General features: G+C 46.1%; 1 protein-coding gene across 3 annotated transcripts in view; it reads left to right on the top strand.

The window, feature by feature from the left end:
* ATP11C (ATPase phospholipid transporting 11C) overlaps positions 1-23,646 on the top strand; it is a 1,508,462-nt gene that overhangs the window by 409,766 nt on the left and 1,075,050 nt on the right. For all 3 annotated transcript variants that reach the window (XM_069612799.1, XM_069612797.1, XM_069612798.1), the window contains exon 6: positions 7,478-7,606. In XM_069612799.1, coding sequence (XP_069468900.1) covers positions 7,478-7,606 — 129 coding nt within the window. The remainder of the gene's footprint in view (positions 1-7,477; positions 7,607-23,646) is intronic.

Raw genomic sequence — 23,646 nt, 5'->3', positions numbered from 1 at the left:
GCAAAACCCTTCAAAATCACTGAAAAACTAAAGGACAGTTAAGGTGATCAGATTTAACGCAATAAACCCTTTGAAATTCGGCGGAAGTGATGATCATCTTAACTCGGCATCCACCTGCTGCAAAGCCCATGAACAGATGCATAACTGATGGTATTCACAATGACGTACAAAATTAGAGACTGGCAAGATAGTTCAGTGGGTTGAGTGCTCGCTGCTGCGATCAGCTTTTGACCTGCAGGTCGCAGGTTCGAGTCCCGGCAAGGCCAACCCAGCCTTTCATACTTCCGATGTCGATAAATGAGTACCAATTCCGGTTGGGTGATATTGTATGCATATGTGTTTTATGTAAAGTGCCAAAGTGCCTCAGGGTCATCAACGGGGAGGAGATATATATATATATTAATATTACAGGGTCTGCAGTAGCGGCCCTGTAGTTATGGTTAAGTTGCTCAACCCAACTTTTTCTGCAGAGTTTGGTGAGGATTCGTCCAGGGGGGATAAAGTTAAAAGCTGCCCAAAAAGTGCTCTTCCTATAACTTTGCCCTCCCTAGAGGAATTCTCACAAAACTCTGCAGAAAAAGTAATTGTCCCCCTCGGATTGATTCTGCAAAGATTGGTGAGGTTTCACCTAGGGATGGGGGGGGGCAAAGTTATAGGGGGGTCCCAAAATATGTGGTTTTCCTCATAGACGCAATGGCAAAACATATTTGCTCTTGTCTACAGCCCAAAGCGCTGGATGTATTTTCACTAAATGTGCGGCAGGAGCGGCGGCTTGGTCCTCAAAGCATGCTTTTGTACATTAGGTGCAACTCCATCAAGTAGTTTTTTTTTTTTTTTTTTTTAAACGGCCAAAAAGTAGGTAAAAAGAAATTGGTGATATCTGGGTTCTGTCGTGGACTCAATTCCCTATTTGGTCCACGGACACCCTCCCTGGGCCTATCGGAGAGCGGCGTGATGTCCGCGGACATCGTACGCGCCCGCTGGTTGGTCAATTAAAATCGTGAGGTGCGTCATATTTTTTTTTTTTAACAGTCTCCATGTTGGATCTGCGGACAGTCGTGGTAAAAACATATTAAAAGCCACAACATTGCACTTGTCAAACTAATGAAACAATCTCTAGGGAGGCTAGAGGTGATGAGGATGGGATATGGCCAAAGAAAACCTAAAAAACGGGTGTTTTTTCATCTGCGAAGTCCGCGAACAGTCTATGAAAGAGTATGAGATAAGATAAAGTTTGTTTTTAAAGTACATAAATGATTGAGAGCGAAGTTCAAGCTTTTGTTATATTTTGAGAACTAGTGTTATAAACCAAAAAATGTAAGTGAGAATGTAAGTCAGTTGCCCCATACTAAGGTAACAAAGTCCAATCTCCCAATTTATGTTCATGTCCAAGAAGGACGGAGAAAGAAAGCAAGAAGTGTTGTTGTGGGTCAATGTGCTCTAACGTGAAGACAATGGAAGACTGATGGTGACGAAAGTAACCTCTTGTATCCCGTGACACCCAGAGTAAGTACAACTAATCTGGCTTACTCTGTATTCAATATGTTTTTTCAGTTTGATCTCATCACGTAAGTCACTTCATTTTTGGCAAGAAATCATTACAAATGGTGTAAGGAGTGGGACAACCTGGACTTGACCTGGAGATAGGCAGTAAGCCATCCTGCAAGCGGAAGCTTCTGGAGAAGGCTTGCAAAAAACATTTCTTCACAAACAATAAAAGAAACCAGCTCCAGCGAAGAAGAGAGACCAGATGATTGGACACTTCCACAGTGTTCACTTCTATGATCTGTGGCGTTGTGCTAGCTTGCGGTTTTGAGACTAGCGCATTCACTGGGCTCTCATGCCGAAGCTGATGAGCGCGTCATACTGGAAGAGAAACAGCCTTATGGGGCGGGCGCCTTTCTTCCACCTGACCCCAGTATAGGATTCTGCCCATGTAAACCCTCTTGCAGCCACACCACCACTGATTAAGAGGAATTCATAACAGGGGAAACGTGACAGGCTGAGAAACATTAGGAAAAAGGGGCGCACCGTTGGAAAGGAATGAGTGGGGATGCATATTGAGGACTCGAGAGACATGTGGGAAACATCAATCTAGTCAAGAGGACTATTAAAAAGCTCAGGGATGCCTAGTATTGGCCGGCGTACTTGCACACCAACCCTACTGGAAATGTCAGCCGGAAAGATAACATACATGGCAGGATACTTCCCTAGGGGGCAGCAGTGCTACTTGACACACACCCTTCCTGCGTTGGTAGATAATTAGGACACAGGAGCTGTAGAATGGTACACAATAACCAGTATAAAAGAAAGGGAGATAATGTGGGAAGACAGTAGGAAAATAGACCTAATGGACGTACCTGGGCGCTTGCTATATCTAGCCTTGAACCTGGAATCTGGTGGACAGTCTAGTACAGACTATCAGTACTTGGGATTGGAGGCAAAATAAAGGTGTAAAAGGTTTCCTGGACATGGACCAAGAGGAAAAGGTAAGACCATGGTGTCTTTGTGGAACAAGGTCCATAGGTTGGAACCTTTGCAAGAACGCCACCCTGTAGTGGAAGTGCTCTTTTTATGCTAACACTTCCTGTTTATATTGAGCTTGGAGCGCGCTGCTTCCGCGTGGATTGGATAAAAGGACCTCACTGTGGCAAACCACGGAAGAAATGGCAGCGTCGTGCCTCGAGGCCCAACAGCAAGAAGCAAAGGATTGCTTACCTGGCCCCCAGTCTCCAGGGCAGCAGGTAAAGTCTTCAGGGAATGGGTGATCTCCTGGGGTGTCCAGGAGTGCTAAATATCCCAAGAGAATGTCATATCACATCAAATACTCGGCAATGAGGAAGAAAAGCTTGCTGGTTGGAATTTGTTAAAAGGTATTCTCACCCGGAAGGTGACATAATGACACCTCACAGCCAATCGGGAAGCTCGGAATGCGAACTTTACCTCATGGTATTTCCTGTTCTCCAAGCCACAGTAGGCTACCATCTTGCCTCCCAGGGTCAGTCGCTTCTCCAAGCAACGAGTTGGTGGTAGATCTCTCTCTTCGGCAGGGGCCTCCCTCTGGAACAGCCTTCCTGCCTCCCTGAATCTTGAGGAGAACTATCTCCGGTTCCTGAAGCACCTCAAAACCTGCCTCTTTGCTTCTGCTTTCTCTCCTCCTCCCCCCTGCTGATTTCCTGGCTGAAACTGCACTGGTTACATGGCCACCCGTTCTGCTCTCGGGCCCAGGCACCGCCAGTTGCTCACCTGCACTGCCTCCCTGGCAACCCCTGCACCTGGTGACTGTGTCTGTATCCCTACAGTCCCCCTACCTGCACTTATGCCTGCACTTACCTTGCACTTGCTGGCCGTTTTATTTATTCTTATTTATACTACTATCCCATGTACTGCACTTTCCCCTTACCCTTCTCCCTCGCACTTTTCCCTTTCCCCCCCTTCCCATGCGCTTGCACGATTGAATGACAACTGGCCTAGTAGGATCGTTATCTGTCTTCCCCCTGTTCCCCCTTCCTTGCCTCGTCGCGCCTTGAAACACTTGTGTATAGGCACGTTATAAATGCCAAATCTTATATCATATCATATCCTAGGCATACTCTCACTACCCCAATCCTGCACCACCCCCTCATTTAACTATGCCTCCATCGGCATTGCCTGTTATCTTTTCTAGTCTCAACCTAAAAGCAAAAGCAATTGGCACCCAGGAAGTCAAGCTGGGGTGTGAATACCAATAAACCGTTTGGTGGGGTTTGGGGGGTTGCGGGCATTACCGGTTAGGTAATGGCACTGGTGCCCACAGTCTGGCCCAAGGCCATAACCATACCAGTAATCCCCCCCCCTTCTCCCACCCTGGGGTTTATGGCATTAATTGGTGTTGGCCCTGGAGGGCGAGAATATCTTGGCATGATAATTACCATAAGAAACTGGGACCATGTACTTGCTTGTAGGGGATTGCCACAAAGCGAGCAGGGCACTTTATCAGTAGAATGGCAAGTAGCAAGCAGGGCGCTATAGTGCTAGGACTGACTGTGTCAATATGTGAGCTGTGTGCTATATCTCTAAGATTGTGAGCATGAGCCATCAAATGTGTTGGCCCTATATTCCTGCCACTGTATCATAGATTAAGGACTCCTGGGAAGTTCGGTGTTCCTCTAGTTCGGCCTGAGGAGGCACCTTGAGTTTGCCATTCTTACACCTTTAACATTGCACCCTTTTTTATTTCTTTTGTAGTTCTCTTAGAAACTATTGGAGTTACTACCACCCTTCCTGACAAACCTTAAAGTTATTTGTGTTTTATATACCACCCTCACAAAGACCATTAAAGGTCTTGACCCCTCACTCTGTAAAGAAGTCGTCTGCCGTGCATCACTGGTAAAGGAGTGTGCAGAACCGCTTATCCCCCTAATTTCCGCCATCATTAACTCCTCGTTTGCCTACTGTACTGTGCCTTCCACCTTGAAAGAATCCTCCCCTCTACTCAAGAAACCTGCACTTGACCCTGCTGTCCCGACCAACTATCGTCCTATAACAACTGTCCCCCTGCTTCTAAAAATTAATTATGGGCAGAGTTGCTTACCTGCAAATCCACGCATTCCTCGAACTTCACCATATTCTGGACACTCAGCAATCTGGCTTCTGCCCGGAGCATGGGACCAAAACAGCCCTCTTAGACCTCAAGAATCAACTCGACAATGCAAACAAAGATGGCAAACTCTCACTACTACTGTTGCTTAAACTCTGTGGCGTTGACCATGAGATCCTTTGTCATACACTTGCCTCCTTTGCCCATTTTCCATCGGACGTGGCAAATGGGTTGCCTCTTTCTTGGCCAGCAGAAACTCCTGAGTCTTATCTGGAGACACTGCTGCTAACCCTACACCTCTCCACTATGGCGTACCCCAAGGCTCTTGTATCTCCTCTACTCTCTATAATTTGTACACTCGGCCGCTGTTTGACCATCTGGATTTCCTCGGCATATCATATACAAACTATGCTGACGATGCACACATTCTTATCCCCCTTACTGGCGACAACACCCCGGACTCTCTCTGAATATCATTGATCTAGTTAGCCGTTCAATCTTGGATGGCCGTAAATACCCTTTGTCTCAATGATGAAAAAACTGAGCTCCTCCTCATCGGCCCAGCGGCCTGCCTTTCAAAACTGGAGCAAACCTACAAAGCCTTCACCATCGACGCCATCCCATTCCAGTTGTCTCCTCTGCCAAGACTCTAGGCGTGTACCTGGATTCTGGGCTAAGCATGACCCGCCAAGTCAACCACATCGCAGCATTATCATGCTATGTGACTAAGCTCATTAATGCCAGCAAACCCTTCCTGTCCTCCAATAACCGGCTTGAAGTGGGGCACGCCCTCAGAGGATCGAAAGTCGACTACAGTAACACTCACATGTGTGGCACTACTGACAAAAACATGTACAAACTATACGTCATTCCAAATAATTCCCTCTGGGCGGCCCTTGACATTGGCAGGCAGGAACACATCTTGCAAGCTAGAAAATCCGCCTACTGGCTCCAGGTCGAGGGCAGAATCAAGTTGAAGATCTTGCCCATCACCCACTAATGCCTATCTAACAACGCTCCCGCTGATCTCACCCAGAAAATCAAGACTCACTCCACTTTGAGGCCAGTAATATCAGCCTACACTCATCGCTTCAACACACCAAGAGATTACACACAAAAAAATCGGGGAGCTCTATCTTCCCAGTCCGGACCTCTGCCCTTGAGAATACGCTACCCCCGCCCCCCCCTCCACCTGTGAGGTAACCTTCCTGCGACTGCTTCAGGAAGAACCTTAAAACCTACCTCTTGAACTGACATTCCCCCGCCTGTGTACTCCTCTCCCCTGTAGCCTGGCTACAACTGTCCTCCCCCTTTTCTGTAACCAGCACCTAGATGCCCATAGGCTTTGCACGCTTCCTTTATAAATGTACTAATCAATACATACATATGGCTTGTGTAGCTCCTTTCCCCCATGTGCTTCATGTAAAGGCTATTTCATTGCCATCAGACGACTGGTCACTCGTCAATTACAGCTACACAGTTCATGTTCACCTGCAAGACAGATAGTCCACTGTGCAGAGGCATTGCTGAGGGAGGGGGGGGGCTATAGCCCCAGATCTTTTGTTTGTAGCCCTAGATAGATGCTCAGGAGCTTCAACCAAAAGACTAGCTAGCCCCGGGATGGACCACTTTTATTTTTTTTTTAACCTCCTCCCTTAGGCAAGGAAGTTAAATAGGTGCCGTTAGCACCCCATTGTCATTGAATGAACCCACCATCGCGGGTTCATTCAATGACAATGAGGCGCCTGCCACACCTTCTGCCACCACGCCAGCTCGGGGGAGCGCTTGAAAGACTCCCCGGAGCTGGCGTGGTGGGGGGCTAATGGCGCCTTTTCTTGTGAAAAGTGTCCACGGCGGAAGGGTGCATTTAAATTCACCCACCGCCGTGGGCACCTTTTACAGTAAAAGGCTGCCTGCTGCGCCTTGTCCCACAACGCCAGCTCAGGGGAGCCCTTGAAAGACTCCCCCGAGCTGGTGTGGCAGGGGCAAAAGGCGCCCTGGCGGGCGTGGCGCCCCGGGCGGTTGCCCGGCTCGCCCCCCCGCCCCCCCTTAGGCCGGTTCTGCCTCCCACTGTGTTAGGTGTTCGCTGTTGATGGCTGTCCTAACACTGTTGATAACATGTTCATGCTGTCCACTTACCTAGTCATTAGGAGGTGCAGAGCTGTGCAGTGGACGTTTAGATGGTTGTAGTCAGTGGTTGCAAGGAGGAACTTGTGTGAATGGTTGCTGCTTTTGCACACACTTACTTGTACTCGTGCTTGCTGACTGTAGTACGACCAGTGATCTCAGGAGCTGGTGTATGTGGTTCCTGGGGCCTAATGTCATGGTGATCGAGCTGAGATGTTAGTGCGGCATGCACACTAATTCATGTTGTGTAGAGTATACATTCGGTACATTCTGTTTGTTTATTTCCCAAATTCTAATTTGAACCTGATATTGTTGATACAATCACATTTCTCTTCTCTTAATGGCTGTGTTAAAATTGCCTTTTCCCCGTGTCTTTGTAAAAAGCAGATGCCACTATGTGGTGATCTGATTGGCTGAAATAATAAAACTTTTTCTTTAGTAGAGGTGTTTCCAGTAGTTATATTTTGTAGGAGCGTGACCTGTGCACCCTAATCCAAACTTAACGCATGGATGTAGAAGCGCAATTTAAAACTGTGTAAGCAAAGGCCATTGCTGAACATGAAGACCATTTTATGTCGATGTAAGGCGAAGGCAGTCGGTGCAAAGAAGTGCTTCCGCGGACCCACTGGATTGCGTTTGTTTCCTGGTGGTGACTGCTCGAGCGAATTGTGAATGCAGGATTCGCTCTTGTGCTAGACTATGGGTAGAATTAGTGTGCGTGTTTCTATGAAATGATCTATTTAACAGAACTGTGTTCGTTACTCACTGTAGGTTGGGGATATTGTGGAAGTTACGGACAACGAAACGTTCCCCTGCGACTTGATTTTCTTGTCGTCGAGCAACGAGGATGGCACTTGCTCTGTCACTACCGCAAGCCTGGATGGAGAGTCCAACTTCAAGGTAAGGTACTGGCACCGGCAGGGGGCAAGTCCTAAAAAAAAAAGTGGGGGGGACTCAATTAACATACCAATTGATTGTGGTGTCACTAGAAATTAGCATATCAAGTTGCCCTCTGAAAAAATTGGGGGGGACTTTGTCCACCTGCGTGTACCCTCGACTTGAGCCCTGGGCACCGGAGAAAACTGTGCTTCGTGCCCTTGTTCGGTGTTTGTGTAGCTTTGGATATAGCACAACAGTGAGCCTCGCAGAAGAATCTGTGTGTTTTTACCCTGCAGAAAGCTGGATGACCCGTTCAGAGCAGTGAGCGAGAGAGGGGTGCGGGGGGCGCCAGAGTTTCCAGCGCCCGTTTTGAGCCAGTCTTGCAGTGGGAGGGAGTTGGAGGGTGTGTTATGAGAAGTTTACTTCCGGCTTTTGGTTGGCTTGCATTGTTGGCTTAACGGGACTCCGTCCGGCTAGCACTGCTCAGGCCTAGGCAAGGGTGTGCAGGTTAGATAGAAGAGTGTGAAGCTAGTCTCTGGAGGAGGGACAGCTGAGATTTTGGCTCTTTGGTGTCGGCTCAGTGCAGTGGCGAAGGGTTCATTTCAAATGCCGTTGAAGTAGCTGGTAGAGACGGGAAATTGTCAACACTTGCCAAAAGTAGTTCGCTGTGCCAGCAGCAGCAGCTGAAGAAAGCATAGCAGATAGTCACGCTTGTAGAAATATCTTTTGGTCAATGCATTGGTTTCATTTTGAAGAACAGATTTTAATCTAATCTTTGTGCAAAGGTGTAGAAGGGATGCCAGACATGCAATAAGGAGGACGGGGCTGCATGACTCGAGAAGTGGGCCGCTGTAGCTGGTGCATTGAGGGAGTTTTGATGCATGCCTTTTAAGATGCACTAGGTCGACGTTGCGCTGGATCCGTCTCAAGACCACTCATGTAGTTTGTGTTTGGTGCCATTAGCTTTGTGATAGCTCGGCTCTTTGCACTGGTTATTGTTCGGACAAAGGTGTGGATGCGTGTTGTGGGACTTGTGGGTGGAGCAGCACCAGAGCAATGCAGTGGGGAAAGAGTTTACAGAGCAGGCCGGGAGATCGGGAACTCGAGCTGCTGTTACTCTGCTCTTCATCTCCTACAAGTCGCATTGTTAGTTATTTCTCACCTGCTGCTTATGGCCTCGCCTACCCGTTGGCATCGGCACCTGTAAGTTGCGACAGTAGACCAGCGCCCATCTGGGAAGAACTGGCAAAGTGGATTTGGAGGGAGGGGTACAGGGCCGGCCTTCACGACAGCAGCACCCTGGGCAGAATTGACGGCCCCTCCTCCCCGTGGAGCACCCTATTCCATTGAAAACCGCCTGGCTCCTGCGTCGGAGCGGGGAGGTAATCCTCTGCATAGGCTGCTGATCCAAAGCATCGGCACCCTATTGTTAAATGCACACCGATGCAGCTGGTGCATTTAATAACAATAGGGCTGTCGCACCTTCTCCCACCACGCCAGCTCGGGGGAGCCCTTGAAAGACTCCCCCGAGCTGGCATGGCAGGGGGCTAATGGCGCCATGGGGGGCATGGAGCCCCGAGCGGTTGCCGGCCCGTCCTTCCCTAAGGTCGTATTGCACTGGGAAAAGGTGCGTGCGCTCTCCATGACCTCCGTGTTCTCTGGCTTGCAGTCTGTTCACTGGAAGCAGTGGCTGCTGATTTTACTTCCTGAAGCACCTTGTTATCACCTGGTGCCACAGAAGCAGTGAGACAGGACAAAGGGCACCATCTTGAAATTGATCCGGAGCCCAAATCCACGCCTAGGAAACCACCCCAGAGTTCAGACTGATGACCCTTGCTTGGTCACAGAAAAAAGCATGACCCTGAACACTTTGCTCCCGCAAAGCCTGTGCTTTTTAAAACAAAAGCCACACAGGCAGCAAGAGAGGCCCATAGGCACCATTAGAAGCCCATGGGCACCATTAGAATGCATTTGCCTAATCCAGGCCCAGGAGAACGCATCAGACCAAGGGCTGCCTGTCGCCTTGATTGGTCACAGAAGAACACGTGTTCCCAAATCCTTCCTCTTCAACATCCTTAGCCTTGGTATCCAGCAGCGACTTGTGGATTCAGACATGGGTGACCTCTCTGCTGACCCCTGTTGGCACCTGGCACTGTAGTAGGTCTGTGAGCACGGGCCCGCCAGCAATGCTTCAGCCACAAAAGCAGTTCAGCAGAGGTTTCCTGAGTAAGCTAAAATAATCCCCTTCCCCCTACAGGGCATCTTAACAATAAGGGTATTCATTAAAAATAAATGGCCACTAGCCCCTGCAATGGTGTCCAGTGAATGCATGCGCTGCCGGCCTGCAAGGCCATGCCATTCATGATGTTACTGTGAAGGGAAGCCTGATGTGCCCAATACGCAAACACAGGTCACCAATACCACATCCTCCCCTTGACCCAAACTGCTCTGCCTGGCTACTTCATCCTCGACAAGAACACGTCTAGGGAGGGCTAGAGCAGCAGCCACCCTCTTCAAGAACGCTGTGTAGGTAACTCCAAATATATGACTGATGCAGGACCAAAGGTGCCACCCCCCACCCCCAACCACCTACAAGATGGTTACTTGTTACAAAAACACAGGACCTACAAAAATCCCTCTCGGACTCCTCCTTTGCCATAGACTCACTTGCCTGTGTAACCTTCTCCAATCCAGAGCAGGCTTTAAAACACACAACTGGGAGTCTCCCCTGCCCCTCCTATACCATCTTGCGCAACATTATATGATATGATATTTTATTTATATCGTGCTCGTACTCAAGTGTTTCAGAGCGCGACCAAGCAAAGGGAGGTCAGCAAGTGAGAACAAAAAAATATGAAAACAACGATCTTACTAGGCCCAGTGACATTAAGAACGCGCAAGTGCATGGAGAAGGGAAAAGGGGGAAAGTGCATGGAAGGAGTGGGAGAAATGGAGAGTGCAAAACAGAGGAGAGAAAAGAACAAATCATAAGTGAAATAAATACAGGCAAGGAAAAGGTGGTTGTGCAGCAGGCAAGTGGCAAGTGCATGATTGGTCAGATAGGGAATATCTGATAAGTGCAGAAGAAAGGTGGGGGACTGTATGGGTATAGATCCCAGTGCAATGGGTGGCCCGCAGGCAGTGCAGGAGGGAGTCGGGGTGAGCAGGTACCTGGGCCAGAAGGACAGAGGGTGGCCAGGTGCACAGCGCCAAGAGAGAATAAACAGGTCAGCAGGGAAGAAGAGGGGCAAAGAAAGAGGCGAAGAGGAAGGTCTTAAGGTGCTTCCAGAACCGCAGATGGTTCTCCTCAAGTTTCAAGGTGGCAGGGAGGCTGTTCCAGAGGGAGGCCCTAGCCGAAGACAGATATCTACCCCCATGCCACCAACCCAGGGGATGAATTACTATTGTAATATCCTGCCTGTGACAACTGGTATAAGCTTTGCAAGAAACAATGCTTCTAATTCTGACAACTGATGTTTATAACGTATCTTGTAAGAAAACCTGCCCTGTTGATGGCTAAAATCAATTCTCTGTAAATGGGCACTTAACAAATACATACATCATATAGCACTTTATGCCTCGCGAGCAGTCGTATTGTTAGGGATAATGTCCCTTCCCAAAGTCTGACCCTTGGCTTTGCCGCAGGACCATAAATCTGGTCCAGGAATTATCCTGTGTTGCCATTCCTGTGGTCTATCAATAAGTTTTGCAAATGGGGGGTATTCCCACATAGCTATTGGTCATGGTTGGACTTGGAAGGGAGGGTGCCCCGAGGCTCAGTCGAGGGACCACCTCATTCCTCTATACAGAAGCATATCGCCCCTTGGATGTTATTGCTTTTGCGAATGAGACATTTTGAATTGAAGTTCCAACAACTATAATCTGAAAAAGAAAAATGGGAACTATTATTTTAACGTGTCAGCCTCTGGCAGAGGGAGTTCGTGGTAGCATTTCTTTAAACGGAAAACAACCATAAACATATTGGATGCGGTCAGTGTCTTCATTACTCTAGGGACAGAGAAAGGGACACTTGAGACTCGTTTTGGATTTGATTTTCTGTGACTCCATGGTAGTTTAGTTGCTGACCAGGTGCCCACCAATCAGTTAGCAGCATTTAGAGAGTACACCATTGTCAGATTGACAATAAGTGATAGTTTACATGTGATAGATCTTCTGATATCTTCAGATCTTGTCAACACGCCCCCCACGACTCCCCTCCCACCACCCCCCCACGGCTGCCACCACAACCGCCCCCACATCCCCCTCACCCCTGACTTCTTCCAGTGCCTCACCATCGGCACATGTTACAGTAGCAGGGTACATTTTGTTGGTTTTCGTGCATTGTCTTGGGCATAGTTTTTTGGGTCGAGAGAGATTTTCTGCATTAGCCTTAATCTTGGGAATGTGCTTAATAATTGTAGCATTCTTTCTCAGATTTTCCAAAGCAACTCGCAGTGTTAAATCCTTTACAGTGTAGACAGCCCATACAAACACAGGTTTTGTTAATTGCCAATGACCAGAGGGATTACATGGCCTTAGCAAGAGACAGGACTTTGTGGGGGGGAAGTGTCGGTCAACTTCCCTTACTGCTGCTATCCTGGATGAGTAGAAGTGTAGCTGAGCTGAGAAAACCAGACACAGAAAGTGAGTGTTGCTTGTTGTGCGAGGGGTAGGTGGGGTGAAGTGTTTCTGGTGTGCGTGTAGGGTGGGGCTCTAATGTTTCATAATGTAACACTGCAGTATTGGGTGATAGGATAACTAACAAGTGTTCTAGTTTCAGGGCCAAAAACCGCCATTTTGAGGCAAAGCCATTGCAATTGGGATGTTAAAGATGCAAATACTGTCAATGTTTGGTTAAACTCATCACGTGTGTGCGCACAGAAGCAACTACCTGCATTGTTGGGCGGGGGGGGGGGGAGCTGTCATAGGTGTGCCTTCCTTCATGGGAAGAATCTCGCATGATGGGGCATATACATCATGACTGTTTTCTTACATGATCAGTACTATCATTATTTATTCATGTGCTGTCTGTACTGTGTCCCATTACAATGTTCCATCTAACGACTGGGCATCTCTGTGCTTTGCATGTGTATTCCTGTGTAGAGTTACCCGTTTGTATTTGACCTTTTTTTGATTCTCACATGCCCTCTGGTAAATTCATTGTGCTGTAGCAATGACCCAAAATATAGTTACACAACTCAGATTTACCCTTCACATACTCAAAACGATGACTACATTTAGAAATTGAGTTACTATCCAATTCTTTGAAAACCTAATGGGTTTTTGCAAGGCTAGGTAAAGCCTAAATCAGCCAGACTACTAACAATAGTAAAACGAAGAATGTATGGAAATATTTGTTGCCTTTTAGTGGAGTTGCCTCTTTGATTTTAGGGTTTCTGATCAATTACATTCCCACCTACTGTATGCACTAACGCTTCAGACTTCGTATATAATGTCAACAAAATTTCATTGACTGACATGCCATATACTATGCTACTTGTCACAGATCCGTCCTAATAGGTTGACTTAACAACATCAAGCTGCCTCTGTACCAAGGAAAGCTAGACAACTACCATTCAGTTTCTCCCCAAGGCGAAAATGTCCCTGGCGCAGATATGTATCGCAGCAATACAGTTTTACACCCGACAGCTTATGCCCTTTCTAAATAGGATTGCAGCAGTGCACGTTTTTTTGTAAAATACTGTCAAGTGTCTTGTCTGTTCTTTCTTTATTGAACCTCACAGCCGATGAAGGAGTACACATGATAATCAAAAAAGCAAAAACAACAAAAAGGCAAGCTGCTTCCCTAAATTCTGGCAGTATATCTGAAACGTCAGGTTTCGTTACTATAACTGAAGCAGAGAACCTTATCAGAATCGATTGGCATCAAGTGCCATGCTCGAGGCCCAATTAGAGGTCTGAAATTAAGTGCATATTTCACAAGAAATGGGTCCCGTAATTTACTTGTCGTTCACCTATTATTTGGAGTTGTGAAAATTCAACAAGCTAGTGCTGCAAGCAAACTGGCCCTTTTAAAAAGGCAGCTCAGGGGTTTACCACCTGTTAAGGATTTCAATCGGGCAACACACACCTTGGTCTCAGCCTAGGATGTAGCGCACAACTGAGATGCCTTTCTCTTTATTTTATGCAGATTCAATTTGGGATGATACACAACTCGTCTCACACCCCTTTTTTAAAATACCCCGGGTCACAATGGACCATGAACCAGGCTGGTTGGTGAATATTAATGTAATATTTTATTGACTTTAAGATTCAAAGGAAGTCATACAATTTTAATATGGGGCAGCAATCACCAATGGGGTGATAATTGCAATGAAAATGGAAGCAATGCACTTGGTTACCCTTCTCCTAGAACATATACAAAGCACAAGTGAATAGGAGCACTTTTTGAATTAGGATAGATGGCACCCAAGGTAAGGTTCCCCCCTGCAACGTTCCCTCACCCCCTATTAATCAGATTCTCAGTGGATAGAAAGAAGCAGCAGGTAGTCAGGAATAAGGAGCAGAAAACCAAATCAAAATCCGACCTTCCCTCACAGAATGAGAGGCAATTTGAACCCTTTGCAAAGGCATGAAATGATATTCTGAAATGGACAAATAAATAATGTCTGTGAGGCAAATATGATTTCTCCCAACAGGAATGCGGAAACAATAGCAATTACAATGCAATGGATCAACAAGAAGCATACAATTCGAAAATGAGTGGAAAGTTAGAACATGCTGCAGCCGAATGACACATTGTAAAGTTGCAATTTTCTCAATTGCTGTTTAAAATGACCCAAACGTTTTTTTAATAAAAACGGGTGAAATATTGAAAATTGCAATGCAGTTTTTGGTCTGGGGGCCAGATGTATATCACAGGGACAATATCAAAGTGAAAGAATGGTGGTAGTGGAAGATTTGGATGAGATTTTCGGGGTGGACTGGGGTTCAGTTTTAGGAAAAATGGAGCAGTTAAAATGAAAACTTTGGTTTTGAAAGAAAGGCAAATGTTACTTAAACTACATTATCTAGACTATATTATAAAAGAGGAATACAGTAAGCTCCAATGTTGATTTGTGAGGTCAACCTTATCACCCCAGTGCTCAACTTTAACTGGAAATTAGTTTGATTATGCAAAATATAACTAAGGGTTTAGGATTTACACCAGACAGAAATGAAGAGATAGATGGTGCTAGCACTTAGAATTCTCTGTGCATCCTGTCCTTGATTTCTAACAGTTTTAACAAGTTACCAGGGTATAAATAGGATTGCTTAGAGTGTGTAATGCAGACAAAAGGGTCAAGATGGGGAGACTATGTGTTTTTGTGTGATGGGGAGATACTCGCATTCCACGCTTAGGTTTGGAATTATGGAACGGCCAACTGGGTCTGGGTGCTACACGGCGGGCGCACCTTACAGCAAACAGCTGGGCAATTCTGGTCACCGGATGGGAAGGACAGCTGGATGGCAGGGCTGCAGCGGGCATGCAGGTAGTGGGCAGCAAGCTGGTCTGATTTCAGGATGCAAAAGGTACCACAGCTTTTCCCTTTTTTTTAATGGGATTTTAGTGTTTTTTTTCTGGATCAGTGGCCTTGCTGGGACAGGGTCAGCAATGCATTGGCCTTGCTGGAGTAGAGTCAGCAATGCTTTAGGCTTGTAGTGAAATCTGGAATCAGCAAGATGAATGGAGCAGATCAGGAATGCAACCGCAGGAAATACAGGAGAGAGTGTCTCTCTAGGGTTCTGTCAGGGACTCTTATCTATAATGCATAGTGACATCATAGAAGTATATGGTAGGGCAGGCTTAACTAAGCACACCTCTAAACCACTGGATTGGTCAGGGTTGATAATCCCCGTCTCGCTGTTAGCTGGTTGGATTTCAAGGGCAGGGTGTCAGATTTATGATGTGAGTTTTACAATGTTCAAAACCTCCCACAGTTGCTTTAATTAAAATCCAATTTGGCCACAAATGGTACATTTATACAGTTGAAGTATCTTAACAAATCACATAAGCAGGTTACATATTTAATGCAGAACATACCAGTCCAACTCTGCAATCTGTAAGAAATTGTTTCGCCCTTTTAATACTTTTTAGTCATTTTGAGCATGAAATATTCGGCCTAAGATTCTTTAACTTTGCACGCGTGTCTGGATTATCATCAGGCATTTAAGTATTAAAATTCGTAATGGCATCATGGATACTTCCCATATAATACCCAATTCTCTGCCATTTCTATTCCCCATGTCTCAGTGAAGTCTATGACATCTTAAATTAAAGCCCATAAAATCACATTTAAACTGTTAACTTTTCACATTTTTTGCAAAGTCCTGCTGCAGAGACAAAAGTCTTTAACATTTTTATTAATAAATAGTCCTTGGAGGCAAATGTCAGTATTGTTCCCCATATGTGTGCATGCCTTTGCAAGGCTACCCCCTCAACCCAGGGTTGTCACTGAGATTTCCTTTGAAGCTTCTGGTAAAAGTCACAAGGAAGTGTGATTTTTTTTTTCACTTTCCACATCCGTGTCCTAGAAGTTCCATTGTAAGATGGCTCAGCCCAGACCCAAGACTGGTCAGTATGTGAAGTTTCTTTGTCTTGGTCAATCAAAGTTTTCCCAGCAACAAACCTCTTTACATTGCTAGGCACGGACAAAAAATATATATAAAATGGAGCCAAACGGCAGTGCCATGGCAGAGGCATTGCAGCGGGTCTTGGTGTAAAGCTGAACGCCTTTCGTCTTGCTGAATATTGTGACAGGGTGAGGATCCTGACCTTGTCTGTAGGGTATGGGGACCCCTCCCAACCTGGGGCAGAAGGCCTTCCACAGGTCATCCAGAGCCAGTCCAGTCAAAGATGTGGGAGTTGGGATTGCCACAGCCTGTGCCCCATCTACCTGGGCCTGGGAGAATATGTTGAGTACCAATGACCATTGCTCCACATCTCTTGGTCACAATGCTCGCCAGTGTTCTTTCTCTCTTTCCACATGGCTACCCTACCACATGCCTAGCGTTGGAAGCCCGTACTGGCCGCTCACCGGAGAGAGAGGTGGGCCCAAGCAAAGCATCTGGGTATCGGCATGCACATCCCACCGGAAATAGAAAAGCTAAAACCAAATCAGACACAAAGTAAAAAGAAATTGCTTTATTTTTCAGTGGGCCGCCATTTCAAAACGTTGGCGGGTTCACAGATGAGAAGGGGGTGGTGCTTAAGACCCATTATGTGTTTTCATCATTGTAATCTGGCCCATGCGGAAAGGAAGCCAGCGGTTGGCCCGGACATCCAGCTGCCCGGTGTAATGGAGGTCCCAACCTATATATATATATGTTGAATCAACAGCTGAAGGAAGTGGAGCCCCCACCCCCCTCAGTTAAACCTAACCTGAGAAAGTCAAAGGGACTTATGTGGTGTTGAATTATGCGAAAATGGGTTTTTTATAATGTTGCAACATACTAGCATTCAAAGGCATTGTGTTTATAAAGTCAAAAATGGCATTACCATGTTGTAGTATGGTGGCAAAGCACAGAATGGACAATGAGATATTCTATATGCAGACAGAAAATCGCCTGGGTTAAATGCCTTTAACAAAAATGCATGTACTTAAATTGTAACTAAAAGATGAAGAACTGAGTAGTGCTCAAAGTCTGTAATAATGAGCTCATTTTAAAAGTTGAGACGTTCAGGGACATAAGCCTTCAGAAACTTGATTAAGAAGCAGAAACCAGACAGGCCTGGTCGAAACTCTTATCTGAAAAGTCCAGCTGCACAATTATAAGTTGAACCGAGCACCGAGACAGAGTGAGGAATGCATGTTAGAACGTATCTCATTTTTGAAGGGTTTAGTCCAATTAAATTTAATTGGACAATGAGCTAATGTAAGGATGTTGTAAGAGGATTCAATTCAACACTACAGCTAAGTCAATGCCTAGTCTGGGATACTGAATGGAAACCCTTATTGATATATCTTTACGTCCAGTTCATGAGTTCTGGATGACTACCCCTATATAACACCCCTCTCTTGGAATCCCCCTGACCCCACTGAGCCAAGAAGTAGTTCTGTTTTGCAAGTTTAAACGGTTTATTTGATAATTTAAACAATATATATATATATCACACTTTATAATGAATTAATAATTGAATATCACACTTAATCTGAGCAGTAATCAATAATGGATAGTCTGGCACTAGCACACTTGTGAATAGGAACAGAAGAATAAGGTGGTAGAGAATGCTTTATATAAGTTCAGATGGATGCAATGTTGAATGAAAGGCAGTACAGAAAATACTCAATATGATTTAAACAAAACAATGTAATCACTTTTCTCTGGCAATCCACTCCCCCCCCCTTATACAATGTAAGGAAATGAAGAGTAGCACACAGTTCTCAGACATGCAATCAAATGTAATTCAGTTCACCCCAGCAAGCTTAGACTACGGATAGAAGTTGAAACACAGGCAAAATGCTTTGACTATGGTGACAATGCAGCGAGAATATGCTGAAAATACTTTTAATTCCCTTCAGGAGGTTCAGGGTGAGTGAAATCTAGTTAATATTAGTCCAGGCTCACTCTAGCAATGATTCAGGGATGGTTCTTAAGAGGCAAACGAAATTTAGTAGTTCAGGCAAAAGCAGCTATCTTTTTACAAGTAGAGAAATCGGGCCAAATCACAAATCGCGGCAAAATTTGCGGGTGCGAGAATCGTGATTACGGAGAAAGTATAAGGAGTAGGAAGTCGGTTATAGGCTCGTTGAAAAGATGAGATTCTAAGCTTTCAGAGGAAAGTTAAGCCACGTTCCTAGCCCAAACGGTTCCAGAGATATGGACGATTAAATAAAGGTAGTTTTTCGGATTTGAAATTTTAAAAGTTCAAAGCGACAGGTTACAGCTTGCAGCTAGAAAATGACAGGTGACAGCTTTGCAAATAACAGGTGACAGTTAGGAGGCAGTTCTGGTTAGATTAAAATAGATTGAATTATATTATTTTAACTAAGAGATTGGTTCTGCTAGGTACTCACAATATATTTAGAAATAGGCCTCGCCACGGATCTGGTCAGGTTTTGGACTGGACTCCGGTTCTGATCTCGGCACAGTGATCTGGGTCAGCTCTCTGGTTCTGCTAACAGTGGTGTGGGTCACTCTGGATCTCTGGCCTCTGGTTCTGGATACTGCTCTGCTTTCTCTGGATACAGCACTGCTTCTGGATCTTTCTGCACAGCTTTCTCTGGATCCAGCGCTGATCTGCACGGCTCCTGGATGCTGCTACCGCTGTTAGGTTTGCTGGATGCTGAGGCCTACTGAGAAGAGTTCTCAGTTTGTGGGTTAAGGCCCTTGCTTTGAGTTCTGAATCAAGTTCTTTGGAGTTTTAAAGTCTAAGTGCTGAGTCTGGTATCTTCTGGATGTGGTATGGTCCGGCAGCATGCTCCGCAGCAAATGGAATTGAATGTCCTCTCTAGCTTCCAGTGGCTCTTTTTATGTCTTTTGAAAGTGGGTGTGTGTGTGCAGCATCACTAGCCAGCCCCTCTTTCAACTTGTCATTGGCCCAATTCTCCCCTCTCCCATGATTGGGGAAGGAACTGTGAGTCAGAGTGATGCTGTAGGTTTTATGGGTCAGAGGATCCTCCCCTGGTCAGTTTGCCCACAAATGTATATTTGATCAAAATACACATTTCTCAAATACATAGTGGTTTGTCATTGCATGTACATATTACCTATCACATGAGGTAGTCTCTGTCCCAAATCTGCTCTTCCTGAGGGCTTGCATTCAGAAACGGCAACATTTTCGATTTTAGTGGGTTATGCAACCTTGGTTCTTCATTAAAAATTATACACATATACACGGCCTGTCCATACATACTCCAGTAAATTCCCATGTCTCTAGCTTAAACACAGAGTCTGTAGTATTCATAAATAGCGGGGTTTTGCCCCAGAACATCACACAAATTCCCAACGCGTCTTAAAACGTGCACAGAAAATCCACAAGAATTATGGTATCATTTAAATAATTTTGACAAGTCCGCACTGTGAGTTATACATCTTTCTTAGAATCATATTCTGGCCAACAGGGGTGTGTCTTTTCATGTCACATGGTGTAGAAACCAGTTTATCCAGTTTCTGCCAAGCTCCGAGACCCTGCCCCTCCCAGCTTCTGCCAAGAGGAAGCTATTTTACGGCCACCCTAATAAACCATCTGCCTGGGCCCAGGACAGGCCTTTGTTCAACTCCCTGTAGCTGCTCCACCCCTAATCTAATCAGAGAGGTGACAACTCCTTTTGGCAAGGGGAAGAGTGGCTGAGCAGGTTTTAACTCCTGTGGGGGTAGATGTCAGGCAGAATTCAGTTTCATTAAGCCAGGTTTCAGATAAAATGTCACTTTTTGTTCCCCAGTTTAAGTCAAGACAATTTTTACATATGCAGCTAGAATGCTGATTCTAAGTTCAAAACTATGACATTTTAACAGTTACAACTATGTGACACTCAAAAGTAGGTCACTCAGTTAATTTAAACATTTTCGATTTTTGGTAGTTTTAAATCCAGTTTCAGTTAGGCTGCTGCAGACCTGCAGAGCTCAGCCAGTCTTGTTCTGAACATTGTTTTAGGGCTCTTCAACTTCCCAGATTTAGTATGCACACATACTTCATTCTGCCAGATGTCCGCTGGTGTTCAGTGAGATTTTTGGATGTGTTGCAATGTTTGAAAATAGGCATTTTGAGCTGGCATTCAGGGAAACAAAAGGTGATTTTAAAGTGCGGTTTTTCCTTTGGCATACATTTCACTCATGGCACCCCGGTCCATCCTGCTCGCACTGGTGGGTGGCAAGTTAGGCAACCATTTTAGTGTGCGCAAACTGCGTGGTTCTCCTGGATTCTGGCGCACTTGTGGGCTTTTTGGCCATCTTGGATTTTCTAAGACCACAGCGCCAAATGTTGCAGCATGATAGCTCCAACGTGGGTCAGGACACCCAACAAAGCCCCCCCACGCGACTGCACTTTGAATTTGAGTCGATGGGGAGTCGGGTGCACAAGGGTGATGACCCACGCACTGGTATGTCCGCATAATCTTCTTCCAATTCTGCAAATGGCACAGTTCAGCATCTTTTCCTCCATCCGGTCGGATCGATCGGTTCTCCTCGCCGGTCCTGATGGGAAGATTGGGCGGTACCCCGGGCCCCTCGGGTCTCTGCTCCCGGTCTCCGGATCGTCCTCCCTGGCCAGTCTCAAGGTTTTCTTTCTCCTAGGACGACAAAGGAAGAGCGGCAATACCTATTCATAGACATTTTTCCCCCACCATTGATATAGTGGGGTGGCATATAAATTTATAGTCAAAACATATGCACATGCACATTTCTTTTTGCATTCAAAAACCAAAACACCCACATTGAGAAACTCAGAATTTGATAGGCGATATGTTGGATATTTTAAGTTAGAACTGAATTAATCTGAGACAGTACCCTCTAGGATTCCAGAGGATTCCTCCAGTTGTTGCAGAGTGTGCCTGGGATGGCAACACTTCAACTGGTTAATGTGGACCCACTTGTCTTCCCCCTCTGCCAAACCGCCTTTGGGGATGCGGATCTTGTAGGCCAAAGGGGAGATTTTGTCTATAATTTCAAACGGTCCCTTCCATGTAGGCAAAAATTTTCGCTGTTTCGCCTGGTTTCTTTGGAAATTGTATAGATAGACCCGGTCCCCCACCTGATATTCCTTCCTGGAAGTTTTCAGGTCATAGTGGGTCTTCATACTCTCGGCTGATCTTTCTAGATTCCGCTGAGCATAGGCAAAAAAGCATGCTGAAGGTGTTTCCTTAAATTCTCCACATACTCATGAGTTGTGGAGGCATTTATCAACGTTTGCTCTTGGGTTCTGTAGAGCAAATGCTGAGGAAGCACCATCTTGCGTCCAGTCATCAACTCAATTGGTGACATTTTGGTTGCAGATGAAGGGGTAGATCTGATGGCCATTAGGACCAGAGGTAATCGGATATCCCAACGTGGCCCAGAATCTGCCACAAACTTCTTTAATATGCTCACAATGGTTCGGTTGTATCTCTCCACTGCTCCAGAAGAAGCTGGCCTGTAAGCAATGTGTTGCTTCCTTTTAACCCCCAGTATCTCCCACATCTTTGTCATTACTTCACTGGTGAAGTGGCTACCCCTGTCTGACTCAATCCTTTGAGGTAGACCAAAACGGGAAAAGATGTGGTTAATCATCAAGGCAGCTGCCGTTTCTGCCTTGCAGTTTGGGGCTGGGAGACATTCCACCCACTTGGTAAACAAGCATGTCACAGTGAACATGTACTTATTCCCCCTAGCGGAGCGAATCAAGGGGCCTACAAAGTCGATTTGTAAATCTGACCATGGGAGTGTCATTCCCCTCTTTTGGAGAGGCGCCCGGAGTGTGAGGGATGTTGGCTGAAATTGTGCACACACAAGACAACCCTTCAAATATTGGTTGGGGTCCTGCCCCATGTGTGGCCAGTATGCAACCTCTCTTAATTTTTCCAGTGTTGTGTGAAACCCCCTATGACCGGCGGTGGCCGCATCATGGGCGTGACTTACCATCAGGCTTCGGAATGAGGTAGGAACCACCCACTGATCGTGGCCAGCTTTGGATTTCCTTACCAGCAAACCGTCTTGGATTCGGAACATTTTTGGACATTTCATCAACACTCTTAGGTCCTCTTTCCCAATGTAATCGGTATCCGTCAGGGGAAAGTTCTCAGGGTCCTCAATGTGTGGTAAAATTTACCAATTATTGGATCCCCCTTCTGAGCGGTAATCAAATCAGCATCAGGGGTCTCCTTACTCCATTGTGCAATTGAAAGGTCATTGTGAGCATTTGTCTGGGACCTAGTGATAGCAGTGACCTGGATTTCCCCCAACAGGGACTCAATCTCAATTAGATCCCCTTGGATGGCCCTGGTTTTGGCCAGCTGATCAGCTAAGTCATTTCCAGTTTTGTCTGGTCCCTCTACTTTGGAATGACCCTTGATCTTTTTCCAGTAGATGGTCATCCCATTCGATGTGACCAGATCATCAATGTTTTGGATCAACTTCCCATGTTTCAAGGGCTTGTTGTTAGCACATAACATGCCTCTGGTTTTCCAATTAACCAGGTGCTCCACGAACCCGTTCCGTACATAATCCGAATCTGTGATTATGACCAGTTCGTGGAGTTGATGCTGGACAGCAGTGAGGATGGCCTGATGCACAGGTATCAATTCTGCCACCTGACTACTTCGGGGACCAATTTTGTATCCAGCGGAGGGTTCTGGGGACTCATTCACCCATGCATTCCCTACGCCGGCCACCAGTTCTTTCTCCCCGTTGTTGTCAACATGGTAAGAGCATCCATCCACATAGACAGTGGGCATTCCCTCACACTTGTCCTCTTCAAAGACTTTGTGTGGGGAATTAAGGTATGCCTCCGTGTTGTCCTTGATTTTTAGACTTTCGTCCTCGAGACAGTTTTCTCTGGCACAATCATGCAAGTCATCCAGACCTTGCGCGAGGGGACTCTTCTTGTTTTGGCCATATCTGACCTCCACCGGAAAGCCTTGCATTGACAGAATCCAGGAAGTAATTCGGGAATTACTCACATTTCCGGCCCGGATTCTATCACTTTGGAGATATTGTAGAGGCTGGTGTGGAGTCTCCACTATGATGTGTTCCCCCTGGATAAACGGGCGGTAATTCTTCAATGCCCACACCGTTGCCAGGAGTGTCTTCTCACACTCGTTGAATTTTTCCTCCACCGAGGATAAAGTTTTGCTCGCATAGGAGATTACTTTATTGACCTTGTCATGCTTTTGGTATAATACCGCCGTCAAGCACGTATTAGAGAACCCCGTCTCCAGGAAGAACTCCTTGTTTCTGACAGGGTAAGCTAGGCAAGGCGCTTGTGAGAGGCTTGTTCTGGACCCCATTCCCACTTGACCCCCCCCTTCAGGAGATGAATCAGGGGTCTGGTGATCTCTGCGTAGCCCTCAATGAACATTCTGCTGTAATTAGTCAGTCCAAGGAGGCTCCTTAGTTCCCGCAGAGTTGTGGGGTCTTTCAGTTTC

This window comes from Ambystoma mexicanum, chromosome 5p (assembly GCF_040938575.1).
Source record: "Ambystoma mexicanum isolate Mex_15411 chromosome 5p, UKY_AmexF1_1, whole genome shotgun sequence".
Classification (NCBI taxonomy): Eukaryota; Metazoa; Chordata; class Amphibia; order Caudata; family Ambystomatidae; genus Ambystoma; species Ambystoma mexicanum.
The sequence above is the reverse complement of the archived record's forward strand: the minus strand, read 5'-3'. Positions and strand labels throughout refer to the sequence as shown.